Below are 25,512 nucleotides of genomic sequence, written 5' to 3' on the forward strand. Positions count from 1 at the left end.
TTATGGCGCACTCGCCAAAAGTATTGAAACATCGGCCCACCCAAAAGTCACATTTCCATACATGCACATGCGCGCACACACACACACACACACACACACACACACACACGATACGGAGCTACGCTTGCACACATTTTTAGACACACGCCCCCCCCCCACATTGGCTACACAGACAATGACACTTGCGACACCCACACTGACTTTTTGACGCGCACTCATTGAAACACCGCCCATCCTTTCAGACGCGCACACGCGCGCGCACACACCGATCCCTCCCCCTGCTTCCAGTCACTCATTCACGCGCGCGTGCACGTGTATAAAAGGTGGCGCGTGTCGGGCTCGCGCTTCATTTGCTTTTTTCCCCCCTCTTCAACTTGTTGACTCCCCCCAACTCGCCAAAACAACAACAAATCCTTTTCTGTGTGTGTGTGTGTGTGTGTGTTTGCCAAGCTGCAAAGTAGGACATTTTTTACTTTTCGTTTGAATTTAATTGTCTTTTTTTTTAATCTGTTTATTTATTTGTTTTCGGAAGGGGTTTTCCCGCCATGGGCTCGGCGCTCCCCGCTTGTTCGCCGCCGTCGGGCCGAAAGTGGTGGTCTCCGAAGTCTCCAGTCGGCGCGCCGCTGTCGGAAGTGATCACGTCGGACGTGGTGCACAGCTTCCTATACGGACGATGGAGGCGCGTGCACGGCGAGCAGCAGCTGACGCACGAGGCCGCCGCTGCCTCGGGCGCGAGCCCCAGGACCGCTTTCACGGCCGAGGTGCTCGCGCAGTCCTTCTCCGGAGGTCGGTGGATCATCGTCGGCGTCGTGGTCGTGGTCGTCATCGTCATCTGTCAGGCGTCATTTGCATTTGAAATAGCCGTCAAGTGTATTTCATGGGAAGGGAACATTTCTTACAGCGTCGGCTCATAATGAGACGAATTTTAAAAAATCATTCATTGATTATGATGGATAAATTAAACAATTCATTGATTATCATTGAAAAAAAAGATGTACAAATGTAAATGTTTCAAAATGAGCATTTTGAAGAATTGAATTGAACGTTGTCATTGGGGGAAAAAAAGTAACAAATATTTTCACAAGTACACGAAAAAAAAAGGTTGTTAAATTCACCTAGTTTTATTTCGTCGTGTGATTGTACAAAACAAAAGCATCCGGATTCAGACACTTATTTGAAAGCAGGCTAAGGTACTTGGATCCAGTTGCCTTTATTTTATGCAACCACATTACGGAATAAATGAATTAAATTCAACAAAAACTGTTTCCATTTCACGATGTTTTTTATTCAAATGCCTCAGTTCCTCCTGTAACGTTGAAATTAACATAATTTGAAATTCCAAATGAGTGGGCTGATGATAGGAAAACTCATCTTGGATATCTTAGCAAGAGTGAAATGATTTATTTTTTTCAATGATGATAAATATATTTCCAACCTTTTTTTTTTTGAAAATTATGACCACAAAACCAAATGTTGTTGACTTGTTCAATTAAATAATGTGGTCATTAATGCAAATTGGCTGACTTAGATTTCGTTGAAGAATCCGTCAAAAGGTGTCGCGCTTATGAGTTCTTTTCAAAGACATTTTTTTTTCTTCAGGGCCAGAAACTCTTGCGGCCTTTTGAGGCCACGCGCACATTTATTTTATCTTGTATTTTTCAAAATGTGATTTCCGTGTGAAATTCGTTTGATGTTTTTCTTCACCTCGTTCATTTCGATGTGGGCGACTTGAGACACGACGACGTATCGTTTCTTTCTGCCGTCCCCCCCCCCCCCCCGTCCCCCCGCTGGCCGTGCAGCACGCCACTCGAAGGCCAATTTGTTTAACTGGAAATTCCATGCGCCTTTTCAATTATTCGTTCAAGCCGCAATTCAACGTGTTTAACAATTCCAATTCAAACGTGTGTGTGTGTGTGTGTTTCCGCAGAGGTTCAGAAGTTGTCCAGTTTGGTTCTTCCCAGTGAGGTGATCATTGCACAAAGCTCTGTTCCAGGTAAAAGCCTTAATCAATATTCCCTTTATGACGTGACATATCAAATGATGATTGGAATCATGAAACCGCGTGAGGTTTGTCTCAAAAATAAATGCGCGTTGTCCGCTGATCCGCAAACGCTCGCACGTTCAACAATTTACACGCAAAATGGAAGATTTACAAAAAACAAATCACACACTACAATGAAAGGACTCGTGAAAATCATAAATATATTTGTGGATCTGAAAAACACATTGCGGAAGGATTCGGTGAATCATTTTGAGGCAAATCTCTCCCCGGCGCTGCATCCCACGACAACTTCACCAACAACGTCACCCCCCCTCCCCCCCTCCCAAAGAAAAGAGGATTCAAAGTGACACTTCCAATTGTCGGGGAGGGAAAAAAAACATTAAATAGAAGGTCGTTCATGTCAGCTTATTTCCGCGAACATTTGCACAAGTAATCAATGGCAACAGAAAGCAAATGTTTCGCTGAGGTGCATCGCCGAGCTGCAATTCTTGCAGGCAACGCTGCAAAAGCAACATTGGGATTGCAAAATGGGAAAAACTGAACTCGAGTGAAAGTCCAAATATTAGCTACGAGCAAAAACCTCAGAAAAGCCCAACAGGAAGTCATTTTTTATAGGGAAAGAAGAAGGGGGGGGCGAAGAAGATTAAAAGAAAAAAAAGTTTTCATATATGCAACAAAAAGGCATCCGGTCAGCACCATGACAATTCACCGCTATTAAAAAAATCGTAAATGAAAGTTGGAAATAAAATTTTACCTGAACGAAAGTTTCAAATGCAAAACGTCTTCCAGGTGGAAGTTACTGCGGAAAAAATGTAAAAAAAATAAAAATAAAAAAACAACCCAAGCGTTGATCTTACAAAGATGAAATGAGGCTCGGACCGGACCACAAAGGAAGGACCTCAAAAACAAAAGCAAAAGAATACAATGATTCGATTGACCTGGAAAAAACAACAACTTTGGAGTAAGCAAGGATGTGCTGCCAACTAGCCTTTCACTCCCCAAAATCGAACTTTTAAAAATTGAGTTGAATTAAAAACTGCATAAAAGAATTGTCTTGAAAATGTCATTTTCGACATTTAATTCGTTTTCAGTTTGAAGGTTTTGAGTAGGCGAGGATTTTACCCCCAAAAAAAGTTGAAGTCGATCAGCTGCACATGACAACTTCTTGCATTTCGCATTTATTTGGAGTCTCCTCCAGCTTTTGTGTGCGTGTGCGCGCCCGTGTATGTGTGTGTGTTGGTTGGGGTGGGGGGGGGGTCGAGGAAGGACTATTGTTTTTGTTCTTGATTGTAAAGTGTCCTTGAGTGTTTTGAAAGGCGCTTATAAATAAAATGTATTATTATTATTATTATTATAAAGAAAACGTGTGTGTGTGTGCGTGCGTGTATACAGGAGAAGGTCTGGGAATCTTCTCTAAGACTTGGATCAAGGCGGGAACCGAGATGGGTCCGTTTACGGGGCGCCTGGTTTCTCCGCAACACGTCGACTTCTACAAGAACAACAACCTCATGTGGGAGGTATACACACACACACACACACACTCACACACACACACAAGCAATTACATGTTGACAATGTTTTGTAAATTGGAAGCCCCCCGTTCATTTTGGCTGTAATTACATAGTCGGCCACTAGAGAGCAGCACACAATTTTGTTTGACCCTCATTTGGCAAGAGCTAAATTGAGCGCTGCCGAATTTCACGTTTTTGAATGCGAAAACGTCCTCAAGTGTTCTGGTGACGTTTGAAGGAGAGGAAATCTGGCGTCTTTGAATTAACATGAAACACGACCCCGTCAAACCGCTTGCTGGTTGATGGCCAAGTAACACTAGGCTACTCTCTTATTTTTCATAGGGGGCGTAGAAATTTAAATTACGGCGGAGAGAAGATACATCATGAGTGGTTTAAAGATATCCGACATAAATTACAGTCTGCTGTATTGATTGTTATTGACAAATTTGCTATTGAAAAATCTTGTGTCTGTATAATTTGTCGTCGGTGGTGTTGCCAGTGGTGTAGTGGGGATTTTTTTAAGTGGGTGTACGCGATTCTGGGATGTTCTATATATACGTACAGAACATCAATCATAGGCTACAACACCAGTTGAACTAACGTTAAATTTAATGTTTTGCTACTCCAAAATAATCATAGGCCAACGTTATTAAGCATAACTCGCATAAGGGCTAAAACCGAAATAAAAATTGAATGTGGCATCGGGAGAAGTGGGTGGACGGCGTACCCCCGCGTACCACGCCCACTACACCTCTGGGTGTTGCCAAGAAAAAAGTCGAGCTCCGCCCCAGTTTACGGGAGACGTCCATTCATTCATTCATTCATTTTCCGAACCGCTTTTATCCTCACTAGGGTTGCGGGGGACGCTGGAGCCTATCCCAGCCGTCTTCGGGCAGTAGGCGGGGGACACCCTGAACCAGTTGCCAGCCAATCGCAGGGCACACAGAAACGAACAACCATTCGCGCTCACACCCACACCTAGGGACAATTTGGAGTGTTCAATCAGCCTGCCATGCATCTTTCTGGAATGTGGGAGGAAACCGGAGGACCCGGAGAAAACCCACGCAAGCACGGGGAGAACATGCAAACTCCACACAGGGAGGCCGGAGCTGGGATCGAACCCGGTACCTCTGCACTGTGAAGTCGACGTGCTAACCACTCGTCTACCGGGCCGCCTACGGGAGACGTTTTAGGGTTTAATTTAATCAACTAACTTTTGGATAATGGTTTCCGAAATAATGATTGTGTCAAGGCTAAGGTGCTTATTTTCCAAGCTCATATGAAAAGTGTGACAGGGTGGCAGTAGTAGCGTGCGCATGTTTAGCGTGATTGGCGTTGGAAATTGTTGCCACAGCAAACATGAGCAGTGGGTTTGATGGATGCGCTCGTACGTAGCAGCCCGCTTTGAAGGGCTGCACTTGCATGCGGTGCAAGTCACGCGCTTGTAAGCAAGCAGCGCTAAGCAGATCACTTTTTAGAATTATTTTTTTAGGTGTTCAATGGTGACGGCGGCGTGCGTTTCTTCGTGGACGCCAGTCAGGAGGAGCAACGCAGCTGGATGACGTACATCAAATGCGCTCGCAACGAACACGAGCAGAACCTGGAAGTGGTGCAGCTGGGAACGGCCATTTTCTACAAGGCGCTTCAGGTAACGCCACCGGCCGCCCGCGTTCAGTCCTGGCAGCCGCGTTAATGAGCCACGTAAAAGATTGCATAATTGACCTAAAAACGATTTCACACTTGAAAAATAATAATCCATTTGAAAGGGGAGGCTGTTTGGAATTTGGGGATTTTTCAATCTTGCGAGATTTTAACGTCAGCGTACCGTAGCATAACATTGCGTTACGGTACGCAGAGTTGCATTACATCCGCGTAACGTGGGGTTATGTTACATAATGTCGGCGTAACCCACGTTGCCATGCGCTCGCTCCCAGACCATCCCGCCTGACCAGGAGCTGCTCGTCTGGTACGGAAATTCCCACAACACTTTCCTGGGCATTCCTGGAATTCCAGGAGGCGACGACGAGCAAGCAAAGAAAAGCAAGAGCGGTAAGCTATCACGAACATTGCATTAGCATCGCGAGGAGTAGCAGCTGCGAAAAAAATCCTAACATTTATGTTTGATGAGCCTTCATTAACGGAAGAGCACATAAGTCGTTGCTAGCGTAATTTAGCTTGCCAGCATTATTAAATGCTTCTAGCAGCCAGCGCTGCGCACTAGCAAATTGTCGCAGGTATTTCGTTAATGAATCCTCACAAAATGCTATCGTACTGCTCACCTGAACCAAATTAGGGTGAATATTTTACTCGCATTATGTTAGCATAAGCAGAGTATAATTAACATACTATCATTACTTACAGTAAATTCTACACATATTTTAATTAGTAAGCTTCTTGTGTGACTTAATTTCGTGCAGTATGTGACCAGCCCGACACATGAACAAGGTCATATTTTAGACCTTGTCCTTGCTTATGGTCTACCGGTGTCAAATCTGGAAGTCCTTGAAAATGGGATTTCTGATCACATGGCAGTTTTATTTGACGTAGTCTTATCGCGTGCTGCTGTGAAATCTGCCGCTCCTAGTTTTAAACGCCGAATTTTTAACCCTCGCACTGCTGGTCGTTTCTCTGATGCCTTTAATAACCTTTGCGTATCCTCGTCTAACACCGAGGAACTCACCTCTTGGTTCAACTCATCATGCTGTGCCATCCTGGATTTGGTGGCTCCTTCGAAAACTGTGCTCCCAAAACCTAAACCCGAGCCATGGTTTAACGACATTACCCGCGCAGCTAGGCAGGGGTGTCGCAAAGCCGAACGCAAGTGGAAAAATGACAAATTGCATGTCTCTTATCAAATTTGGAAAGACTGCTGGCGTAACTACCAGCTCACAGTAAAAGAGGCCAAAAGAGAATATCTGTCGGACCTTATTCAAGCTAACCGTCACAACCCACGCGCACTATTTAAAACAATAGATTCTGTACTCAAACCCCCTCTGCCTACTTGCTCGGATTCTTCACCCGAGATGTGCAACAGATTCCTTCAGTTTTTCATTGGTAAGGTCTCTACAGCTAGGACTCCGGTCTCAAATACCGCATCTGACCCCTCTGTCCATGTTCCATGTTCAGCTGTGCTAAATTCTTTTGAAACTGTGTCCTTGGCGCTTTTGGAGGATGTAGTTCGCCAGACAAAGCCATCTGGCTCCCCTTGCGACTCTCTTCCCCCGCACTTCTTTCAGGAGGTTCTCCCGAGTGTTGGCACATCAGTCTTGGATATCATCAACAGCAGCCTCTCTTCTGGTGTAGTTCCCCAACAGTTTAAACATGCTGTGGTCCAACCCTTGATCAAGAAAGCTGGCCTTGATCCAGATGTGCTGTCAAGTTTCAGGCCCATTTCCAAGCTGCCTTTCATTTCCAAAATTCTGGAAAAAGTCGTGCACATGCAGTTGAAAATTTTCTTGGATGAACATAACATCTTGGAGTTCTTCCAGTCAGGTTTCAAGACGATGCATAGCACGGAGTCAGCCCTGTTACGCGTTTCTAATGACATCCTCCTGGCAAATGACTCTGGAGACCACGTGTGTCTAGTTTTATTGGACTTAACTGCAGCATTTGATACAGTGGATCACAGAATTCTGCTGTCTCGTTTGCAGCACTTGGTGGGCATTGGCGGCAGTGCTCTTGAGTGGTTTAGGTCCTATTTAGCTGACAGAACCTTCTGTGTCAGCCTTGGCTGCTCTGAGTCACGCACTGCTCCCCTGTCATGTGGTGTTCCACAGGGCTCAATTCTGGGGCCTCTGCTGTTCTCGCTGTATCTGCTCCCATTGGGTTCCATCTTAAGGAAACATGGTATTCCCTTCCACTGCTATGCAGATGACTGCCAGATCTATGTCCCACTGAGCAAGAAAGACGCCTTCTCATTAAGGCCACTCCTATCCTGTCTGGAAGAAATCAAAACCTGGATGGCACAAAATTTCTTGAGATTCAATGAAAAGAAGACAGAGGTGATATTGTTTGGTCCCAGTGGCCCTTGTACATTCCATCCTGTAGACTTGGGCCCCCTGTCTCCTTATCTTAAGTCAACAGTCTCAAACTTGGGCCTTAAACTGGACAGTGATTTCAAACTCGATCGGCAAATTGGTGCCGTTGTTAAATCCAGCTTCTTTCACCTTAGACAGCTGGCCAAAATAAAACCTCTCCTCTCACATGAACACTTTGAGATGGTAATTCATGCCTTTGTCACATCCCGGCTCGATTACTGCAATGCCCTTTACTTTGGAGTCAGCCAGTCCTCCATTAAGCGCCTTCAGCTGGTCCAGAATGCCGCCGCTCGCCTCTTGACTGGTACTCGTAAGAGGGAGCACATAACTCCTACTCTGGCATCCCTTCACTGGCTCCCCATTCATTTTAGAGTTATTTTCAAGATCCTCTTATTTATTTTCAAATCTCTGAATAATCTCGCGCCACCTTACCTCTCTGAGCTCATCCGCCCCTACACGCCTGCCCGGCGCCTCAGGTCTGTGGACCAGACTTTATTAGAAGTACCAAGAACTAAACTGAGGCTCAGAGGGGATCGAGCCTTTTCTGTTGCTGGTCCCTCTCTCTGGAATGACCTCCCACTAAACATTCGGCAAGCCTCCTCGCTGCCCATCTTCAAAACCCTCCTCAAAACTCACTTGTATTCTTTGGCATTCGACTCAGCATGACTTAGATTTGTTCTTGGTTTTACTGTTTGGTGCTTTCTACCGCCTTTATTACCGATTTGTCTTACTGTTTATTGTGCATGTTAAATTGCTCCATGTACAGCACTTTGTATGCAGCGATGGCTGTTTGAAAGTGCTCTATAAATACTGTTGACTTGACTTGACTTGCGTATGCTAAAAGTTTGGTTAGTGTAGTTTGCTATCATTCGTAGAAAAGGGAAGAAAAGGGACATTCGCAGCAGAGCACACTAGCGAGTCATCACTGATATCACTCGGGTGATTTATTAGCATTAGCATAGTCCTGTCGTATTATGTTAGCATTAGCTTGTTAGAATTAGCATCTTTTTTGCATTGACATGTTAGGTTTAGGTGTTTTGTTTGTAACAGCATTAGCTTTCCTGAACAAAAATTATACAGTGTATTGTTGTCACTAAGACGCGATGTAGCCCAGCCGGCTAACATAGCTGCTAAATGCATTTCAATTGTGTGTAATGTCACATGCACGCATTTTGTCATATTTTAGATGATTTCCATGGCTGCGAAGGCTCAATGTCATCCTCGTCTTCGTCGTCCTCGTCAGGCTCGGGGGGTCTGGGCCGCATGCGCTGCGTCATCTGCCACCGCGGCTTCAACTCTCGTAGCAACCTGCGCTCGCACATGCGCATCCACACGCTGGACAAACCCTTCGTGTGCCGCTTCTGCAACCGCCGCTTCAGCCAGTCGTCCACGCTGCGCAACCACGTGCGTCTGCACACGGGCGAGCGGCCCTACAAGTGCCATGTGTGCCAGTCGGCGTACTCGCAGCTGGCGGGTCTGCGCGCCCACCAGAAGAGCGCCAGGCACCGCCCGGCCGCCGGAGCCGGAATCGGAATCGGAACCGCAGTCGGCGCCGGGGCCGCCAGTCCGGGAAGGGCGCTGCTGCTCGTGCGCGACCAGCACTCGCCTCCGCCACATCCTGCTTCCCTGGTCCACCACATTCCCGCCATGGTGCTCTAAACTGGAAGTTAGCCGGTAATGCAAGTAAAAGTGTTGCAAAAGTATAAGCAGGAAGTAAGCTTTTGCAGCGTGTTTTAGCGTAGCAGCAGCTGTGGTCAATATTCCGTGCGTCAGCCTAGCATGCTAATTGTTTGTTTTGTTGTTTCCGCTGTGGTGCTCGAGACAGGATGTTGGCTTGTTTTCTCCGCTAGAGTGGTACCACCCTTCGCGTTTGTGCGGCACCCTTGAAAAAGGAAGCGCGGGAAGTTAGCATGATGCTACCTTTCGCAACCGCAAGAATCCAAAATAAATCAAACCGCAACCTCAAGGATCGGCATCGAAACTATCGAATCCAATTCAAATTCAATCACATCCGAAATAATTACAATTAAATCAATTAACATAAAGAATCAATTCGAATAACAACCTGAATCGAAATCTTGGGGAGAGCTGATCTGGATTTGGAAAATCGGGCAGAGGCTACCTTTTGCATCTAAGTTAGCATAGCAGCATATGACTACTTTGTCTTGCATGCTGCGTGTGTGTTAGCCTAGCATGCTAATCTTTTCACTTTGCTGCATGCTCTTAATAGGAAATATAAGATCAAATCTCTTTGAATTTTATGTCCCAGCGTTATTATCAATGTGTCATGTATGGTAACATGCTATATACATATACTAATAAAGTGAGTTCACCTACAGTTTGAGCTGCTCTTGACAAAAGGTTAACATGCCAAAGTCAGCAGTCCCACTAGCTTATGCTAACATGCTGTGTGTGTGTGTGTGTGTGTGTGTGTGTGTGTGTGTGTGTATTATATGCGCGACCTCACCTTTAGCTCTTGATGCTTTGTAGAACAAAAAGCTGGGAGGCTGGTTTTAGCAAGCCTGCTAGCTTCGTCATAGTATGCCAACATGCAATATTATACATAGATTTTTTTTTAACTAAAAGCGAGCACGCTAGTATCAGCAAGCCCATGAGTTTGTTGTTGTAATTCCATCCTAAGAGGGGGAGCATGTGTGTTCAGAGAGGAGAGGCCGAGCGCTCTTCCTTCCCATTTCTTTCCAAACGGAGCCCGTGTTCGAAAGCATTCTTCAACTGGTGCTTGAAGGCTTTCCGTCTGGCCTGCCTGACGCTTTGGCCGCTGCGTGTCCTCAGTAGCGCGCTACGCCACCCCGTTTTTGGGCCACGAATGACACATTTCAACAACGGAGTGAAGCGCCGAGCGCTCAGAGCGCGTTTCTCACCGCACTCATATGTTGACATGCTAAATCAGCGAACAGCGCAACATCGCTTCATGAACGATGCCCAAAGTTCTTGTTGAACATTGACCTCCATTGTACTTTGATTTTGTGAATGGTCTTGCCTCCACTCGGGGGGATTTTCAGCCCCTGGTCCACATATTTGAAGAAAATGTACCTTCAGCTGCTGCTGCTCTCTCATATTAGCGAGACTGCTAGCCAGAATCAATATGTTGCGCAGTGTCTGAAAACACCAAGTGGACCTAGTCACCTTTGGACGCACACACACACAGACACATTCAGTGTACACACACAGGAAGTTCCATTGTGTGTGCATGTCTGTGTACGTGCCGTGTTAAAAGTCAAGTGTCAATGAAGCAACTCACTTTCGACTTTTGCCTCGCGACGCGACTACTTCAGAGGATCATCTTATTTTGTGTGCGCGTGTGTGCGTGCGTGCCTGCGGCATGAAAGTGTATGTGCTGTTTTTGTGTGTGTGTTGCGTGAGCTGGACGGTGAGGGCTCAGCAGGCCACAACGTGAGTTGATATCCTTATTCCATTTATTGAATTAGAATGGACTAAATCTTTATCTCATGTTCAAATGTTTTTTTTAATGATTATTTTGTTAATTATGCGTTGCTCCTCAAAGGTGCAGACGTGATCCCACCCTCTCATGACACACTCGTCTTGATGCAATTGGAATCACAGGATAGGCATTCCAATGTTCCGTTCACAAATACCGATGTGGCTCAGAAACGCCGGTTATAGGACCGATCCCTCCATTCAGTGACATTATTGTTCAAGAGAGCTTGAGTGACATTTGCCGAAGAAACCAAAAATAAAAAAGCAAGTCTGAAGACACAAAGATGAATTTGCATTTGTTTTGTTGGAAAAGGCCCATCTGAGGGAATTTGCTTCTTCACAAAACACGTTGCCAATCAGGAAAGTTCCTTTGGGACACAACCATAAAAGCATTTGGGCATTCAATGGGTGAACCACCTGTTTCTCATGTTGCCCCATTGTGGCAAAATTCCTCTTCATTTTGTGGATGCCGATTCAAATAATCAACCATATGAAGCAGCGGGGAGAGACAGAAAACATGCAGCAAAGTGGCCCTGTAGGACTGGACTTTGAGACTCCTGTGCTCGTGTGATGATGAAAAAGAGCAAACGAGGCCAATGGGTTCCAAGCAGCTGCAAGTCATGACGTTGAAGGGCTTGACCACGGCGCCCTCATGCGGCCACTCTTAGACACTGCATAATGACACATAGACGACGAACACTCGGCGTGTCCATCTTTGCTAGCTCAAAGCTAACCAGGGCGCGTAATTATCATAATAATGCATCAGTGTGAGCTGGAGTCTGTCCCAGCTGACTGCGGGCAGAACCCCCTGGAAAGGTCGCCAGCCTAATGCAATACACATTGAGACAAACAGTAACTATGAATGAGAAAATTCCCGCTGCATTTGTGAAGGGTTTTGGTGACAATTTGGAAATGTGAAACAGGCCTGCCTGAAAGAGTTGGTCCATTTAAAGCCTGAATGCTTTCGAAAGTGCCAAGGAATGAGTCAATATTCTCAAGTCTTGGCTTTTAGTTGGATCAGTAAAAATTGGGACCGAGGGGGTTTGTGAATGAAGTGCAATCATGCTAACGGTTGTTATGCTAACATTTGGGAAACTTTTGTTTTTCTTCCTCTTCATTTTGTGGCAAAGAAACGTTGGCTGTGATCAGAGTGGAAGACGGCTAGCTTTCTCACAATGCACAGTTTGTGTTCCTGGTGATGACCTCATTAGGCCATGAGCCAATGACAGCTGAGTGTGTGATCTAGTCTCCGCCCCTTTTCCTCAGTTACCTGGTGAGCGCCCCCATGGTTTTGCACGTAGACGCGATGGAGACGGTCCTGGTGCAGATGTTTGGGGTCACCCAGGAGGTCAGGGTCTACGTCTTCCTCAAGACCTCCATGGCGCCGGACCACAAGGTTCACTCTCTCACTCGTTCATGCGCTCACTCACTCACTCACTCACTCACTCGTGCCCCCTTTAACTCCCTCTTGCAGGTTCTGTCCCGTCAAGTGGTGACCCTCAACAACCAGAACCAGCACCAGGCCATCGCCTCAGTGAGGGTGAGTGAGATCGACTCATGTACCCCGAAAACTCCTCAGAACTACTCACACTTCTTTGACTGGCTGAGAATAATTTTTCACTCTTTCGACATTGTGCTTCTCAATAGTTGATGAACAGAGTCACAAAAAAATGCCGTGGGGAATGATCGCTAACGTAGTCGCATGCGTTCACAATCGTTCCCGACCGCCCAATCATTCGGTTCTTCTCGTCTTCAGATCTTTTACGGCCAGCTGGACAAGAGTGTGGATCATGTGATCCTACACGTCCAATCAGCGGAGATCAACCAACATGTGTCAATACCCGTCAGCCGGCAAAACGGCTTCCTGTTCATCCAGACCGACAAACCTTTGTACACGCCCACGCAGAGCGGTGAGACTCTCCGCTGGTGACAGGGAGTAGCCTGTTGTTTCCTGTGCTGTGGGCGGAGCCGGGGTGACATCACTTCCGTTTTCTGGGTTTGTAGTGAAGGTGCGTGCGTTTTCGTTGAACCAGGAGCTTCATCCGGCAAATCGCAGCGTCTTCCTCACCTTCAAGGTGGGCGGGAACTATTGACGGACTGCCTTCTAATCATCCACTCACTCACCCAAGCATTCAGTCCCTCCACTATTCATCCATTTTGTAACTCATTCACTCACCCATTCATTCATTGAATTCCTTCACTGGCTCACCCCTTCACACACTGACCCTTTCATCCATTTAATCACACATTCACTTATCTAACCACTCATTCACTCACATACAGTACCTCGTCAGTCAATGAGCCATTCGTTCAATCACTCCTTCACTGACGAACCCATTCATACATTTAATCACTCATTCTTCACCCGCTGACCCAGGATCCCGATCATCAGACGGTGGACGTGCAAGAGTTGTTGGACCTGAACAACGGGATCCCATCCATGCAGAACCCCTTCAAGATTCCCATCAGACCAAAGTACTGACCCGGGAACCAGAACCAGAACCTTCCCAGAGCTTCTCAGGATCTGATCTACTGATGTCATTCCAGGTTGGGAGTCTGGTCTATCGAAGCCTCGTATTCGGACCTCTTCAGCACCAAAGCCACAACGCATTTTGAGATTCGAGAATATGGTGAGACAAGGGCGGGTCAATGGTCTGTGGTCAATGGTTGTGATCCAAGTTAAGGTCTTGGTCTATAGTTCGAGTCCAGGTCACAATGGTCTGTGGTCAATGGTTGTGATCCAAGTTAAGGTCTTGGTCTATAGTTCGAGTCCAGGTCATGGTGCAGGTCATGGTCCAGGTGTGTGGGCCTGATCCTGTCCCATATTCCATGGTCTGTAGTCCTGACACAGGATAAGGCCTGAGTCTATGGACCTAGTCAGGTTTAAGGTCGAGGTGTTTGAAAATGTTTGTGTTGTCAGTTCTTCCCAGTTTCTCCATTGTGGTCCAGCCTGAAGTGAACTACATCAGCTTTGGGAACTTTAAGCGTTTCTGCTTCAAAGTGGAGGCCAGGTGAGCAAACAACTCCTCTTCAACCTCTGGCCCACCTCGATCTTCTGAATGGCGTTGTCCATCTTGTTCCGGTCTTGCTCTCAGGTATCTTCACGGTGCTCCGGTTTCTTTCGGTGAACTCTTCTTGCGCTTCGGCTACGTGAGCCAGAAGGCACTTCCTGTGATCATCCCACACTCCGTGACCAGAGAGCGAGTCAGACCTTCTTCGAGTTGCTCGAATGCGTGTGTTGAGTTTTGGTGGTGCAACTATGGATGCGTGTGTTCAGTTGTCGTCATCGGGTGAGGTGGACAAGTGCATCAACATGGAGGAGCTTTTGTCCGGTCAAGATGGACCGAAAGACCTTCACGCTCTCATCGGGAAGTTCTTGTATATTGCTGTCCTACTCCAAGAGGAATATGGTATGCACACATACACACACGCGCACACATGGTCAGCTCTCCTGACCCCCTCCTCCGTTACTCAGGTGGTATCAGCCAGGAGGCGGAGTTTTCAGCTGTGAAGTTTGTCAAGTCACCTTACAGTTTGACGCTGGTGTCCACGCCTCCTTTCATCAAACCCGGACTTCCATACACCGTCCAGGTGATGGCTGCTTCACCCAGTCACTCATTTACTCACTGACTCACATGCTTATTTATTCTTTCATTTACTCACTCATCCATTTAACTCACTCACTCACTCACTCACTCACTTTCTCAACTTCCTTAACTATTCATTCACTTGTTCACTCACTCACATACATATTCACACACTCAACCTTTCACTCACTCGCTCACGGCGGCAGGTTCTGGTGAAGGACCACCTGGAGCAGGCGGTGAGCCAGGTGGCAGTGCGCGTGTCCCAGCAGCGCATATGGAGTCCAAGTGGCGAGCTGGACGTCAAAGTCTGCCCCGAGCGCGCCCGCAGTCAATCGGAAGGCCTCGCCATCTTTGTCTGCAACACGCCCGCTACAGCCGCCAAGGCCTCGCTCACGGTAAGGAACATGCCGACCCTCAACCTGTTATTAACATGCTACCAGCCAGAAATTAGCATACTGACCTGTTATTGACATGTTATCGACATGTTAATTACCATATTAACATATGTCTTAGTGTCTCCACCACGGCAGCCAAGAGCTTGCACATGCTAACGGTCCACAATAGCCATTAACGCACTATCAACATGCGATTATGTGACTAAGCTATTATTAACCTGCAATTAACATGTTATTAACCTCACTTAATTATCCTGTTATCAATCTGTAAACTGCAAACTTTACTTTGTAATTCTGTAGGTATTTGTTGTCATTCTATCGCCAATTTGTCCTATTAACCTTTGGGATGATGTTATTCACGTGTAATGTTGTTACACAGTAACTGTTTGGAATGTACTTTTAAGATGTTTTTGCGCCAAACGGTTCATTCCAGTTCGAGACGTCGGACCCATCGCTCCCGGCCGCCAGTCAGGCTCGCCTGGTTCTCACGGCGGTGGCTTACGAGTCTCCAAACCGCCGCTACCTGTACATCGACCTGCCGCTGTCCGGCCAGGCCCTCCAGGTGGGCCGCTTCGCCAACATCAAGGTGTACTCGTCCACGCCCGCCTACGTGCCCATCAACGCGCTTAGCTTCCTGGTGAGGACAACAGATCGACCGCCTCCGTTTGCGTCTCACTTTTCCCCCCACTGCTCTGACCGACGTCACGTGTCTCTCAGGTGCTGTCCAAAGGCAAGACAGTCCACTTCGGCAGCCATAAATTTGTTGCCAGTGGCGACCACAAGCAAACGCTCAGCTTCCTTGTGACGGATGCCATGGTCCCCTCCGTACGCATCCTGGTTTACTACATCCTGCACGGCGAGGGCACATCCGAGCTGGTGGCGGACTCCGTGTGGCTAAAAGTCACCGCCCCTTGCGTTAGCGGACTACAGGTGGGAAACCTGGCACCCTCCACGCACACACATGTCCCCACTAAGATTTTTGTTGAGGAGTGTACTTGAGTGTGGTTTGTGTGTATGTGTTGTGCGTTGTCATGATCCGCGAGTGTGACATTTATGTGTGCGTGTGTGTGTGTGTATGTGTGTGCGTGTGTGTGTGTGTGTGCGTGTGTGTGTGTGTGTGCGTGCGTGCGCGTGCTATATGACAGACTGAACTGTCATATAGAAGGCGGGACTACAGGCCAAAAGATGAGTTGCAGTTGGACGTCAGGACCGATCAGGAGGGGTTGGTGGCCTTTTCTGCTGTGGACTCTGCCCTCTATCATCTGTACCCCAACTACAGAGACCCTGTCACCATGGTAATTGGACCACTCCACATGAGGAACGGGATTGGTTACGATGTCACTAACAGGATGTGGGCGGGCCCTCAGGTGCTGCGTCACATCAAGGAAAGCGACCAAGGCTGCGGAGGAGGGGGCGGCAAAGACGCAGCGGACGTCTTCCGATTGGCCGGCCTCACCTTCATGACCAACGCCAATGCGCAGCCGGCAGCCGGCGGTCAGTCAATGGCGCCAGGAAGTAGTGAACCAGACGGGAAGTACTGAAGAGTCCATTGTCACCGTGTCCGACACAGGTGCGGCGTGCACCGCTGCCGTGCGAAGCAAAAGAGCACTAACGGAAGCGATGAAGAAAGACAAAGGTACCTGCCAATCTTCACAAGCGTGTGCACGAGGTCCGTGTTGTTGTTGTTCTTGTCGGTGAGCCCCATCTGTGTGCGCAGCCGCCTCGTTCGGAGCCCTGGCGCCGTGCTGCGAGTACGGCATGAAGTACATCCCCAAGAGTGTGACCTGCCAGCAATTCGCTCAGCAGAGCATCCGCCGGACAACGCATCACGTGCAATGTCGCCTCGTCTTCACAAACTGCTGCGAGTTCGTCCAGCTGCACCTGAACCGGGACCAGACTCTCATCCTGGGCCGCTACGGTCAGTATCCGCTTTTCCACGACAGCCCAGCCTCACACCATCCTGGCCCGGCCTGGCCTCCATCAGTTTTTCCATGAAAACAAGCCCCAATCAAATGGGGCTGGATTGGTCTGGGATCAATCAACTCGATTGTGCAGCAGTATGTGTGGCGAATCAAGCCACAGGTATTGCAGTGAAAAATATGAATCGCCGTTGCATGATGTGGGGACGCCGCAAATCACAGCCCATCAAATGCACTGAGGCTTACACAACAGCCCAGAAGCCAACATAACAGTGTGTGTGTGTGTGTGTGTGTGTGTGTGTGTGTGTGTGCGCACGCGCATTTAGACATGGGGGCTGACTTTGATGCAGCGCCCTCTCTCGTCAGGAGTTTCTTCCCCGAGAGCTGGCTGTGGGAAGTCCAGCCCACCAGGTGAAATCCACCCCCCACCTCACCCACTACCAAAAATAATCTTTGACCGCGTGAGCCGCAACAGGAACTTGTGTTTGTTGTGCTCGCAGAGGAGCTCAGATGTCCGTCACCAGGAGACTTCCCGACTCTCTGACCACGTGGGAGCTGAAGGCCATCGGAATGTTCAGAAACGGTGAGAATGGTTTCCTACCTGCTTCCTCACCCCCCCCCCCCAGCCCCCTTTCCTCCCTCCAACTTTGCGACGCTCTCCCGCAGGTATATGCGTGTCTAATGCGGTGCGGGTGCCGGTGCGGCTGCCGCTCAGCGTGGACGTGCCGCTTCCCTACCAGGTGGTCCGCGGCGAGCAGTTGGAGCTGAGCGGCTCCGTGTACAACCAGCAATCGGATAGCATCACGGTACCGCCGCAGATTCCGTTTCCCACGTGCCTCTCTGCTGCCTTGTCAAGCCAAAATCATTGCCCCTTTTCTTCCTCAGTTCTGCGTGACGCTGACGGTCGGACCGCAGGTGTGCCTGCTCCAATCCCGGCCGGCCGCCGCGGGGGCGGGGCTTCATTCCACCGTCTGCCAATGGAGCCCGCTGTCGGCGAGGGACGTGGCCAAGGTGACGTTCACCCTCATGGGCCTGGAGCCCGGAGAACACACTCTGACCTTCACCCTGAAGACTCAGAGTCAGGGAACGCAGGACATCCTGGAGAAGAAACTGCGAGTGGTGGTAGGCGCTCAACGCAACCCAACATCCGAGGTCAAAGGTGACTCTGTGAATGACCGCTGAGTTTTTGTCGGCAGCCCGAAGGAGTGAAGATGGAAGATTATTCCGGTGGCATATTGGACCCGCAGGGAATCTACGGTACAGGGCAGCCAAAAGGCCTTTTGCTAGGATTTGTTTATATTTTTTTAAAGGACACGGGGTGGGGGTTAAACCTTCTGTGAGCAGAGCGTTGGCAATGCTTGATGTGACGGTGTCATCGTCGCAGGTTCTGAGAAGACGGCAGTGGTGCTGAAGAACCTCCCGCCAGCTAACATCGTTCCCAACACAGTTGTGGAAAGGATGGTGACCATTAATGGTGAGATGTTTTCTGATTTTCTTCTGCTGAACCAGGTTCCGGGTTGCGGGGCCAGCAGTCTGGGTTGGGAATTCCCTCTGGCCCCTCGTCTAGTTCCAACATGGATGCACCAAAGGCATTCCCAGGTCAGCTCCTCCGTTTTCCAACTGAGGACCAAAGTCTCAGATACATTTGGAGGTGCTGAGAAGTCTCGAGAACCCGAGCTAAGCATTGACAACGGAGCAGCCGAAGCGCGGCAGAGGTGTTGAGGGTTTTCTGGTTTGGCGGCCTCAGTTATTGCGTCTCTGCGTCTTGCACACCGTCTTGGTCTGTTGGCTTCACGAAAGGGGAAGTCAAGTCAAACCTTTCCTTGGCAGTAATATGTTGTATGCGCCCCCACTAGTCTAAAGTTGGCATTCTGATTGCATTTTTAAAATACGAACGAGGCAACAAAATCCCCACGCGTTTAACCGTCTCGGGGGCGGCCATTTTGCCACTTTCTGTGAATGACATCACGGCGCCAACAACCAGTCACGGCTCACCTGCCTTCTGGATTTGGATATGTGATGTTCACTTGGGCAGTGTGATGTCATTTTCAGGTGACAGCAAGTGGCAAAATGGTTGCCCCCCGAGATGGATTACAAACGGGTGGCCTCCTAACCGACGATCTGTGCTCTTGGGGAGAGCATGTGGGGATGGGGCGGGGTCAGGAGGGTGTGGCCACTTGCCTGGTCTAAGACACAGAACGAATTTATGACACAGTTTCTGGTAATCTGACAATAATAGTAAGAAGAAGAGGAAAAAGAAAGAATGCAGGTGGAACGGTGGAACGGTGACCGCTTAGCACGTCTGCCTCACGGTGCAGAGGTCCGGGGTTCGATTCCCGCCTGCGGCCTTCCTGTGTGGAGTTTCCATGTTCTCCCTGTGCCTTGCGTGGGTTTTCCTCGGGTACTGTGGTGTCCTCTCACATTTCAAACACATCCACGGTAGGTTAGTGGAAGCCTCGAAATGATCCCGAGGTGTGATTTTGAGCGCGAATGGTGGTCTGTCTAAAGTGTGTGAACCTGCAATTGGCTGGCAACCGGTTCACGGTCGCAGTTGGAGTTTGGGTCAAATTTGACTCTGTAAGAGGTTGTTGCCAATCGCCAGTGTCCACGTGTGGGTTCCAGGTGAAGTTCTGGGAGATGTCGTGGCAGTGGTCTTAAACCCTGAAGGCCTACGAGAGCTGATCAACCTCCCCGGTGGTTCGTTGGAGGCCGAGCTGGGCAGGGTCCTCCCTCTGGCCATGGTGTACCGCTACTTGGAGACCACCCAGAGCTGGGACACCCTGGGCGGAGACATCCAGAAGAACTCAGCCAACATGAGACAGAAAATCAAAGAGGGTTCTCTTTCTCTTTCCTTATCACGTCGTGTCATGTTGGTTTACGTGATGCTTGCTTGTCATGAGGTGGACAGGAAGTCGTGAGTTGGAGAGATTAAAAACACGGCTGTGTGTAATTAGGACTGGTCGGCATCTCTTCTTTCCGACGCGGAGACTTCAGTTACAGCATGTGGACCAAGAGGGAACCCAGCACCTGGTCAGAACACACACACACACACACGTCCGAACATACAGGTCTCTTGACAATGCTGCTGTCTCCTTTCCGTCAGGCTAACGGCGGCGGCGGTTCGGACCTTGGCTTCCGTGGACCCCGTGCTCCAGGTGGACCGCCAAGCTCTGTCCGAATCTGTGTCCTGGCTGATCCGGAATGCTCAGAACCCGGATGGTTCCTTTTCAGACACGTCCTCCTTCAGAGCCAACAAATTCATGGAAAGTCTACCCTGCCACACCGCAAGTAATATGCGGGGGGTTCGTTTTCCAACATCTGCAACCTTTGTGAATGGCTGCAGGCCGAGGGGGCGGAGCCAGTGGAGCGCTCTTTGTACCTGACATCGCTGGTCCTTATCGCTCTGCGTCGGGCAACCAGCATCAGAGAACGGATCCTGCAACTCAAGGTGGCTCCTCCTTTTCGTCTCCCGCTTTCCGCTCCCGACAGCCAATCGCAACGCCTTTCTCCGGGTTTCTCCTGCAGTTCCACGACGACAGCATGAGGTCCGCCGCAGAGTACATTTCCCAGCATGCTCAGACGGTGAAGAGCGTGTACGTGCGGGCGCTGGCCACGTACGCCCTGACGCTTCACGACCCAAACGACGGCATCAGTGTCGCGCTCATCAACAGCTTGGAGAGGCTGGCCAAGGAGAAAGGTGTGTGTGTGTGTGTGTGTGTGTGTGTGTGTGTGTGTGTGTGTGTGTGTGTGTGTGTGTGTGTGTGTGTGTGTGCGCGTGTGTGTGTGTGTGTGAAAGTCTGCTCATGCATGTGAGTGCGTGCAGGACACCCAGCTGTGCTCAGGTACTGGCAGGAGTCCGGCACAGCAACGGGTTGGCTCAGACCCGACCAATCAAGCGGCCTGACAGTGGAGACGACGGCGTACGTGCTGCTCAGCACGCTGTTGAAGGTGCGACTCTCTGATTGGACGTCTCCGTGTACACTCTGACAATGTTGATTGACACGCCAGTTCTTGTTTGAAGGGCCGGATCCCGTACGCCAACCCCATCGTGTCCTGGTTGACCCAAGATCAGCACTATGGACAAGGATTCTACTCTGTGCAGGTACCTCAACGCCATCCCTATCTCGACATGACCCTTCCTGTTTGACACTTTGACTTCCGGCCAATCAGGAGACGGTTTTGACTCTGGAGGCTTTGACGGAGTACAGCCGGGTGGTCCCCCGTGCCGTACTCGACCAGGACATCAACGTCCGCTACGGACGCAAAGGAACGCTGGCTCGGGTCCACCTCAGCCCCTCACGGCCAGTGGCCACGCCCATCCAGGTGAGGGGGAGGGGCTTGCGTTGGTTCCTCTTGCGCTTGAACTTGGATCCCTCTGGCAAATGGAAACTAAGACATTTGTCACACAATATCCATAACGAGCCGAATGACTCATTTCAAGATGAGAACCGAGAAATCCAGTCGCACCACGAGACCCATTGAGACTCCATCATATCATAAGAGCCTGGAGACTGAATCATAAACGAGACCTCACAGACCTAATCGCTGCACGAGAGCTTAGAGACTGAAACACCACACGAGAGCCTGGCTAGACACCTTGGCTTGTCTAGCACGTAAATCAAAAAGGCACTCACACCTCTGGCCTCGAGAATCAATTAGCTCGCGAGAGCCCAAAGACTCGATGGCAAGTAAGTTTGTAAGTCGTCGTCTGTGCTGTCAGGTGTTGAAGAACGATGACATCACCGTCTCCACGGGATTTGGGAACGGCGTGTCAAGTGTCAAGGTGGGTGTGGCTTAGCTGAATCAACACACTTTCCCATAATGCACCTGCAATTGAAATTTTGTGTGTCAGATGAAGACGGCGTACTACCAGACCACACCGCCCTCTCGCAACTGCAACTTTGACCTTAGCATCGAGATGGTCGGCGCAGACGCGGAGGACGGTAAGACGTACAAAATGGCCGCCACGCCAACTGTCTGTTGACTCTTAACATGGCTATTCTTCTTCCTCCTCCTCAGGCCCCAGCATCCGTGAACCGCACCTGTCCGCGTGTGCCAAGTAAGACAAATTAGCCGTTAGCCTCTGTGCTAACTAGCCCGCATGCTAAAGCTGTAACTCCGGTCCTGGCAGTAGTGGTGGGAAGTTATCAAGTGGTGCAAATATATGGTTACTATACTGAAGTAGGGCGGCCCGGTAGTCCAGTGGTTAGCACGTCGGCTTCACAGTGCAGAGGTACCGGGTTCAATTCCAGCTCCGGCCTCCCTGTGTGGAGTTTGCATGTTCTCCCCGGGCCTGCGTGGGTTTTCTCCGGGTGCTCCGGTTTCCTCCCACATTCCAAAATCATGCATGGCAGGCTGATTGGACGCTCTAAATTGTCCCTAGGTGTGAGTGTGGGCGTGAATGGTTGTTCGTCTCTGTGTGCCCTGCGATTGGCTGGCATCTGATTCAGGGTGTCCCCGCCTACTGCCCGAAGACGGCTGGGATAGGCTCCAGCACCCCCCGCGACCCTAGTGAGGATCAAGCGGTTCGGAAAATGGATGGATGGATATACTGAAGTAGATTTTACAAACGTCTGATCAAATGACTAAGGTCCCATCAAATTATTTTTTGATGGGACTTGAGCCAGAAAAATGGCTGATGGCAACAACGCGGCTGCATCAGATGAGTTGAGGAATAAACCGAAGAACATTCATATGTTGCGTCACGCTGCCGCGGCAGCCAGAGAGCGCTTTGCGGCTGGCCACCATTCCGCTGACGGCCCGATAAATTCTATCGGTGGCAAGACAACGAAGACACGAGGTGGCCACAAAACGCCCGCATATTGAGAACTAACCAGAGGAAAGCTTATTCCGAAACGGAATATCAATGAGACAACAGCTCATTCAAATTCACAAAAATAGCTTGAAGAAAGGTGTCCTGCTTATTTCTAACCCGTTTATTTTGCAAACCCAATCAAAGACGATGACACAAAATAGTGGCACGGCACCTTTGAGTTCAGGAGTATGCGGATAGTCTTTTTTCACGTGCAGGTACAAGCCTCCTCCCAATGAGCTGGCAACCGAGTCCACAATGACGGTCATGAAGATCCAGCTGCCGACCGGCGTGGAGGCGCACCTGGAGGACCTGAGACAGGCGAGTCCCGCCTCCGATGCCGATGATGTTGTTCGCGTGGCGAAACGTTGCGCCCCCCCCTAAACAAACCCCTATGCTAACATGTCGCAGTTCCGAGATACAATGGAGCCTGTCATCTCGCACTACGAGCTTCAGGGTACCACGGTCGTCATCCAGATGGACTCGGTGAGCACTGAAAACACCCGGACGCCTTCCTCATTACCCCCCTGCGCCACCTCTGACGACTTCCTGTCTGGGGTGCAGGTTCCGTCTGACGTGTTTCTGTGCGTCAGCTTTCGGATCCGCGTTGGCTTCAAGGTGGGCGGGGCCAGCAAGTCTCTGCTGACTGTTTCTGAGCCTCAGGACAAAGGTGAGAACATCCTTGGTATGGAAATCCAAATGGAGGAGGATTGAACTTCTAGACGAGGACAATGGCCATTGTAATCCACTTGGTGAATGAAGGCTTGTAGTTCTCTGAAGACCTGGTGCTCAAGGTGCCGTGTTAGCCTCAATGCTAGCTGTCAAGTCAGACTGGTTTACTTTCTATGCAATTTTTTAAACTTTTCTTTTGATAGCGGCGCGGACACCCGCAGCGGCTCCTCTTGTTTAATGTTGAGAGGAAAGAAATTTCATCTGTGCTGTATGTTACCCATACAGTACATTTGACAATAACGTTTATCCAATCCAATCCAAATCCAATTTTGCCCTCATAGCTTTTGCACCTTTCTCTGCTTGAGCCAGGGTGCTTGCTCGCGGCCGCTGCGGAGAACTAAACTCATACTCAAGGTGGAGGCATAATTAGCTTGCTCACGGGGCGTTGCAATCGCACTGGAATAATGGCTAATCCGAACAAAAAATGCGTTCAAGTTGCGTCAGTGGAGATGAATGTTGTTGTTCTTGCGTAGGAAGTTTGTGTGGCAAAGCCTTCTCCTACACGGAGCAGAAGCTGCAGCGCTTCTGTGTGGCTGACCAGTGCCAATGCATGACAGGTGACTCCTCCCCCGCAAGCTGATTGGTTGCCAGTCCACCAGGTGCCGTTTCATTTAACGTGCGTCATGTAACTTGTGTCGTCATAGCCGCGTGTGCGACCTACAGAGCCAACCCCGACTTGACCTTGACTGCCGCCAAACGCTTCCAGGACACGTGTCAGCCTCACATCAAATACGGTGAGAATGCCACAACGCGTCGCGCTGCGCACTGAGACCCCGAACGCTGCGCCAGCGTGACGCCACTCCATGTTTGCAGCTTATAAACTGCAAGTCAAGTCTTCGCAAACAGAAGGAGACTTTGTGACCTTCACAGCCAACGTCCGTGAAGTCCTCAAGAACACAGATCCGGGTAATTCCAACAGACCCTGAAGACTCAATCGCCTACAGCGCTGTCCAAAAACAATCTGTGTTGAAAACAGAAACTGATCATTAGAGTCCACGAAGAAGATTGTAAATTAGGCCATCGAGGAGTCGCGACGGCGGCGGCCATAATGTGCGTGTCACGTGCCGTTTATTAGGGTTCGAGGCGTTGAGTTCCGGCTCTGAGGTGGAGCTCATCAAGAAGGTGACGTGCGACCTGGTCCACGTGGAGCTAAACCGGCAGTATCTGCTGATGGGATCCAGTGGGTCCGAGGTGCGAGTGGGCCACGCCTCCAGGTGAGCGTACCGTCCATTTCAGGGAAGGCTCCCGGGTGGACCCCGCCCCACCCGCCTTTTACGTTGCGGTTGCGGTCCTCAGGTTCCGCCTACCCCTGGACGCTGACGCCACACTGGAGCCGTGGCCCACCCAATGTGAAGATCCGGTCTGCTCAGCGCAAACTGCCAGCATGGACGAGTACGCTCTCGACCTTCAGCTCTTCAGCTGTCCAAAGGCCTGATGGCATCACCTGACGTCGGCAGCATGCCGCGGCATAAACATGCCGACGGCAAGAGGAGCAGTATATCGACAGCACCTTGATGTAACGTCAGCTGGACATTGACGATACCTTGACATCATCATGATATGACACGATGATCATAGCATTACTTTAACAACACAAATTATGTCAAGACAAAGTCTTGACATCACGATATAATAAAGGCTCACAGAATCACGACAACGCTGACGTGAAATCACCTTGACATCACGACAAAACTGTGACGTGACTCGAACGTGACATGACTGACGAAACTTTGACATGATGACTGCGTGGCGTGATGTGACATCACTTTCACTGATGAAAAACATGGACGACACACGAGTCAAGGAATGACTCGCTTTGCATTGACTTACTTTTTTGAACGACGCACATTGAGTGTTCACAATTCTACGATGCCACGCGTCAAATAAAATGAAATGCCATGAGCAACTAGCACTTGTGTCACGTCGCATGAGCAAGATTAAGGTGGCTGCTTAAGTGATTACCATGGAGACGCAGATAAGGCTTCTTATGGATGCTTCTTAAGACTTGTGCGAATGCGAGCTATTGCTGGTCTCCTTGGCAACCACGCAACTGAAAAA

The 25,512-nt window shown here is 49.5% G+C and overlaps 2 protein-coding genes across 2 annotated transcripts; both read left to right on the forward strand.

Annotated features, from left to right (window-relative positions):
* The first annotated feature begins 381 nt into the window (after positions 1-381).
* Positions 382-10,036, forward strand: LOC147205459 (PR domain zinc finger protein 12-like). The gene is made up of 7 exons (XM_086110698.1): positions 382-457; positions 533-786; positions 1,928-1,993; positions 3,395-3,519; positions 5,006-5,161; positions 5,448-5,562; positions 8,737-10,036. Exons 2-7 carry the CDS (start codon positions 546-548, stop codon positions 9,207-9,209), a joined length of 1,176 nt encoding a protein of 391 aa, XP_085966824.1. The 5' UTR covers positions 382-457; positions 533-545; the 3' UTR covers positions 9,210-10,036.
* A 705-nt stretch (positions 10,037-10,741) lies between these two features.
* c5 (complement component 5) lies at positions 10,742-25,363 on the forward strand. The gene is made up of 43 exons (XM_086110684.1): positions 10,742-10,964; positions 12,276-12,405; positions 12,484-12,549; positions 12,766-12,919; positions 13,014-13,084; positions 13,387-13,484; positions 13,557-13,639; positions 13,930-14,020; positions 14,105-14,213; positions 14,287-14,419; positions 14,485-14,600; positions 14,803-14,991; positions 15,425-15,628; positions 15,709-15,921; positions 16,137-16,286; positions 16,359-16,485; positions 16,562-16,627; positions 16,709-16,909; positions 17,237-17,321; positions 17,411-17,493; positions 17,577-17,716; positions 17,796-18,032; positions 18,107-18,167; positions 18,295-18,384; positions 19,533-19,745; positions 19,865-19,940; positions 20,014-20,172; positions 20,253-20,358; positions 20,436-20,607; positions 20,734-20,858; positions 20,932-21,012; positions 21,081-21,233; positions 21,631-21,693; positions 21,763-21,853; positions 21,930-21,969; positions 22,941-23,043; positions 23,134-23,208; positions 23,287-23,392; positions 23,928-24,011; positions 24,099-24,188; positions 24,268-24,360; positions 24,530-24,668; positions 24,751-25,363. Exons 1-43 carry the CDS (start codon positions 10,894-10,896, stop codon positions 24,887-24,889), a joined length of 5,076 nt encoding a protein of 1,691 aa, XP_085966810.1. The 5' UTR covers positions 10,742-10,893; the 3' UTR covers positions 24,890-25,363.
* Positions 25,364-25,512: the final 149 nt, after the last annotated feature.

The sequence above is a fragment of the Hippocampus guttulatus genome, chromosome 5 (genome assembly GCF_054856545.1).
Source record: "Hippocampus guttulatus isolate MCC_2025c chromosome 5, RoL_Hgut_1.0, whole genome shotgun sequence".
Classification (NCBI taxonomy): Eukaryota; Metazoa; Chordata; class Actinopteri; order Syngnathiformes; family Syngnathidae; genus Hippocampus; species Hippocampus guttulatus.

Excerpts from the sequence above, each read along its gene's own strand:
- LOC147205459 (XM_086110698.1), top strand. The coding sequence starts at position 546 with ATGGGCTCGGCGCTCCCCGCTTGTTCGCCGCCGTCGGGCCGAAAGTGG. Across the intron at positions 787-1,927 it reads CGCGCAGTCCTTCTCCGGAG|AGGTTCAGAAGTTGTCCAGT; the intron begins GTCGGTGGATCA and ends GTGTTTCCGCAG. Across the intron at positions 3,520-5,005 it reads ACAACAACCTCATGTGGGAG|GTGTTCAATGGTGACGGCGG; the intron begins GTATACACACAC and ends TTATTTTTTTAG.
- c5 (XM_086110684.1), top strand. The coding sequence starts at position 10,894 with ATGAAAGTGTATGTGCTGTTTTTGTGTGTGTGTTGCGTGAGCTGGACG. Across the intron at positions 19,746-19,864 it reads GAGACAGAAAATCAAAGAGG|GACTGGTCGGCATCTCTTCT; the intron begins GTTCTCTTTCTC and ends GTGTGTAATTAG. Across the intron at positions 24,012-24,098 it reads CCAGTGCCAATGCATGACAG|CCGCGTGTGCGACCTACAGA; the intron begins GTGACTCCTCCC and ends GTGTCGTCATAG.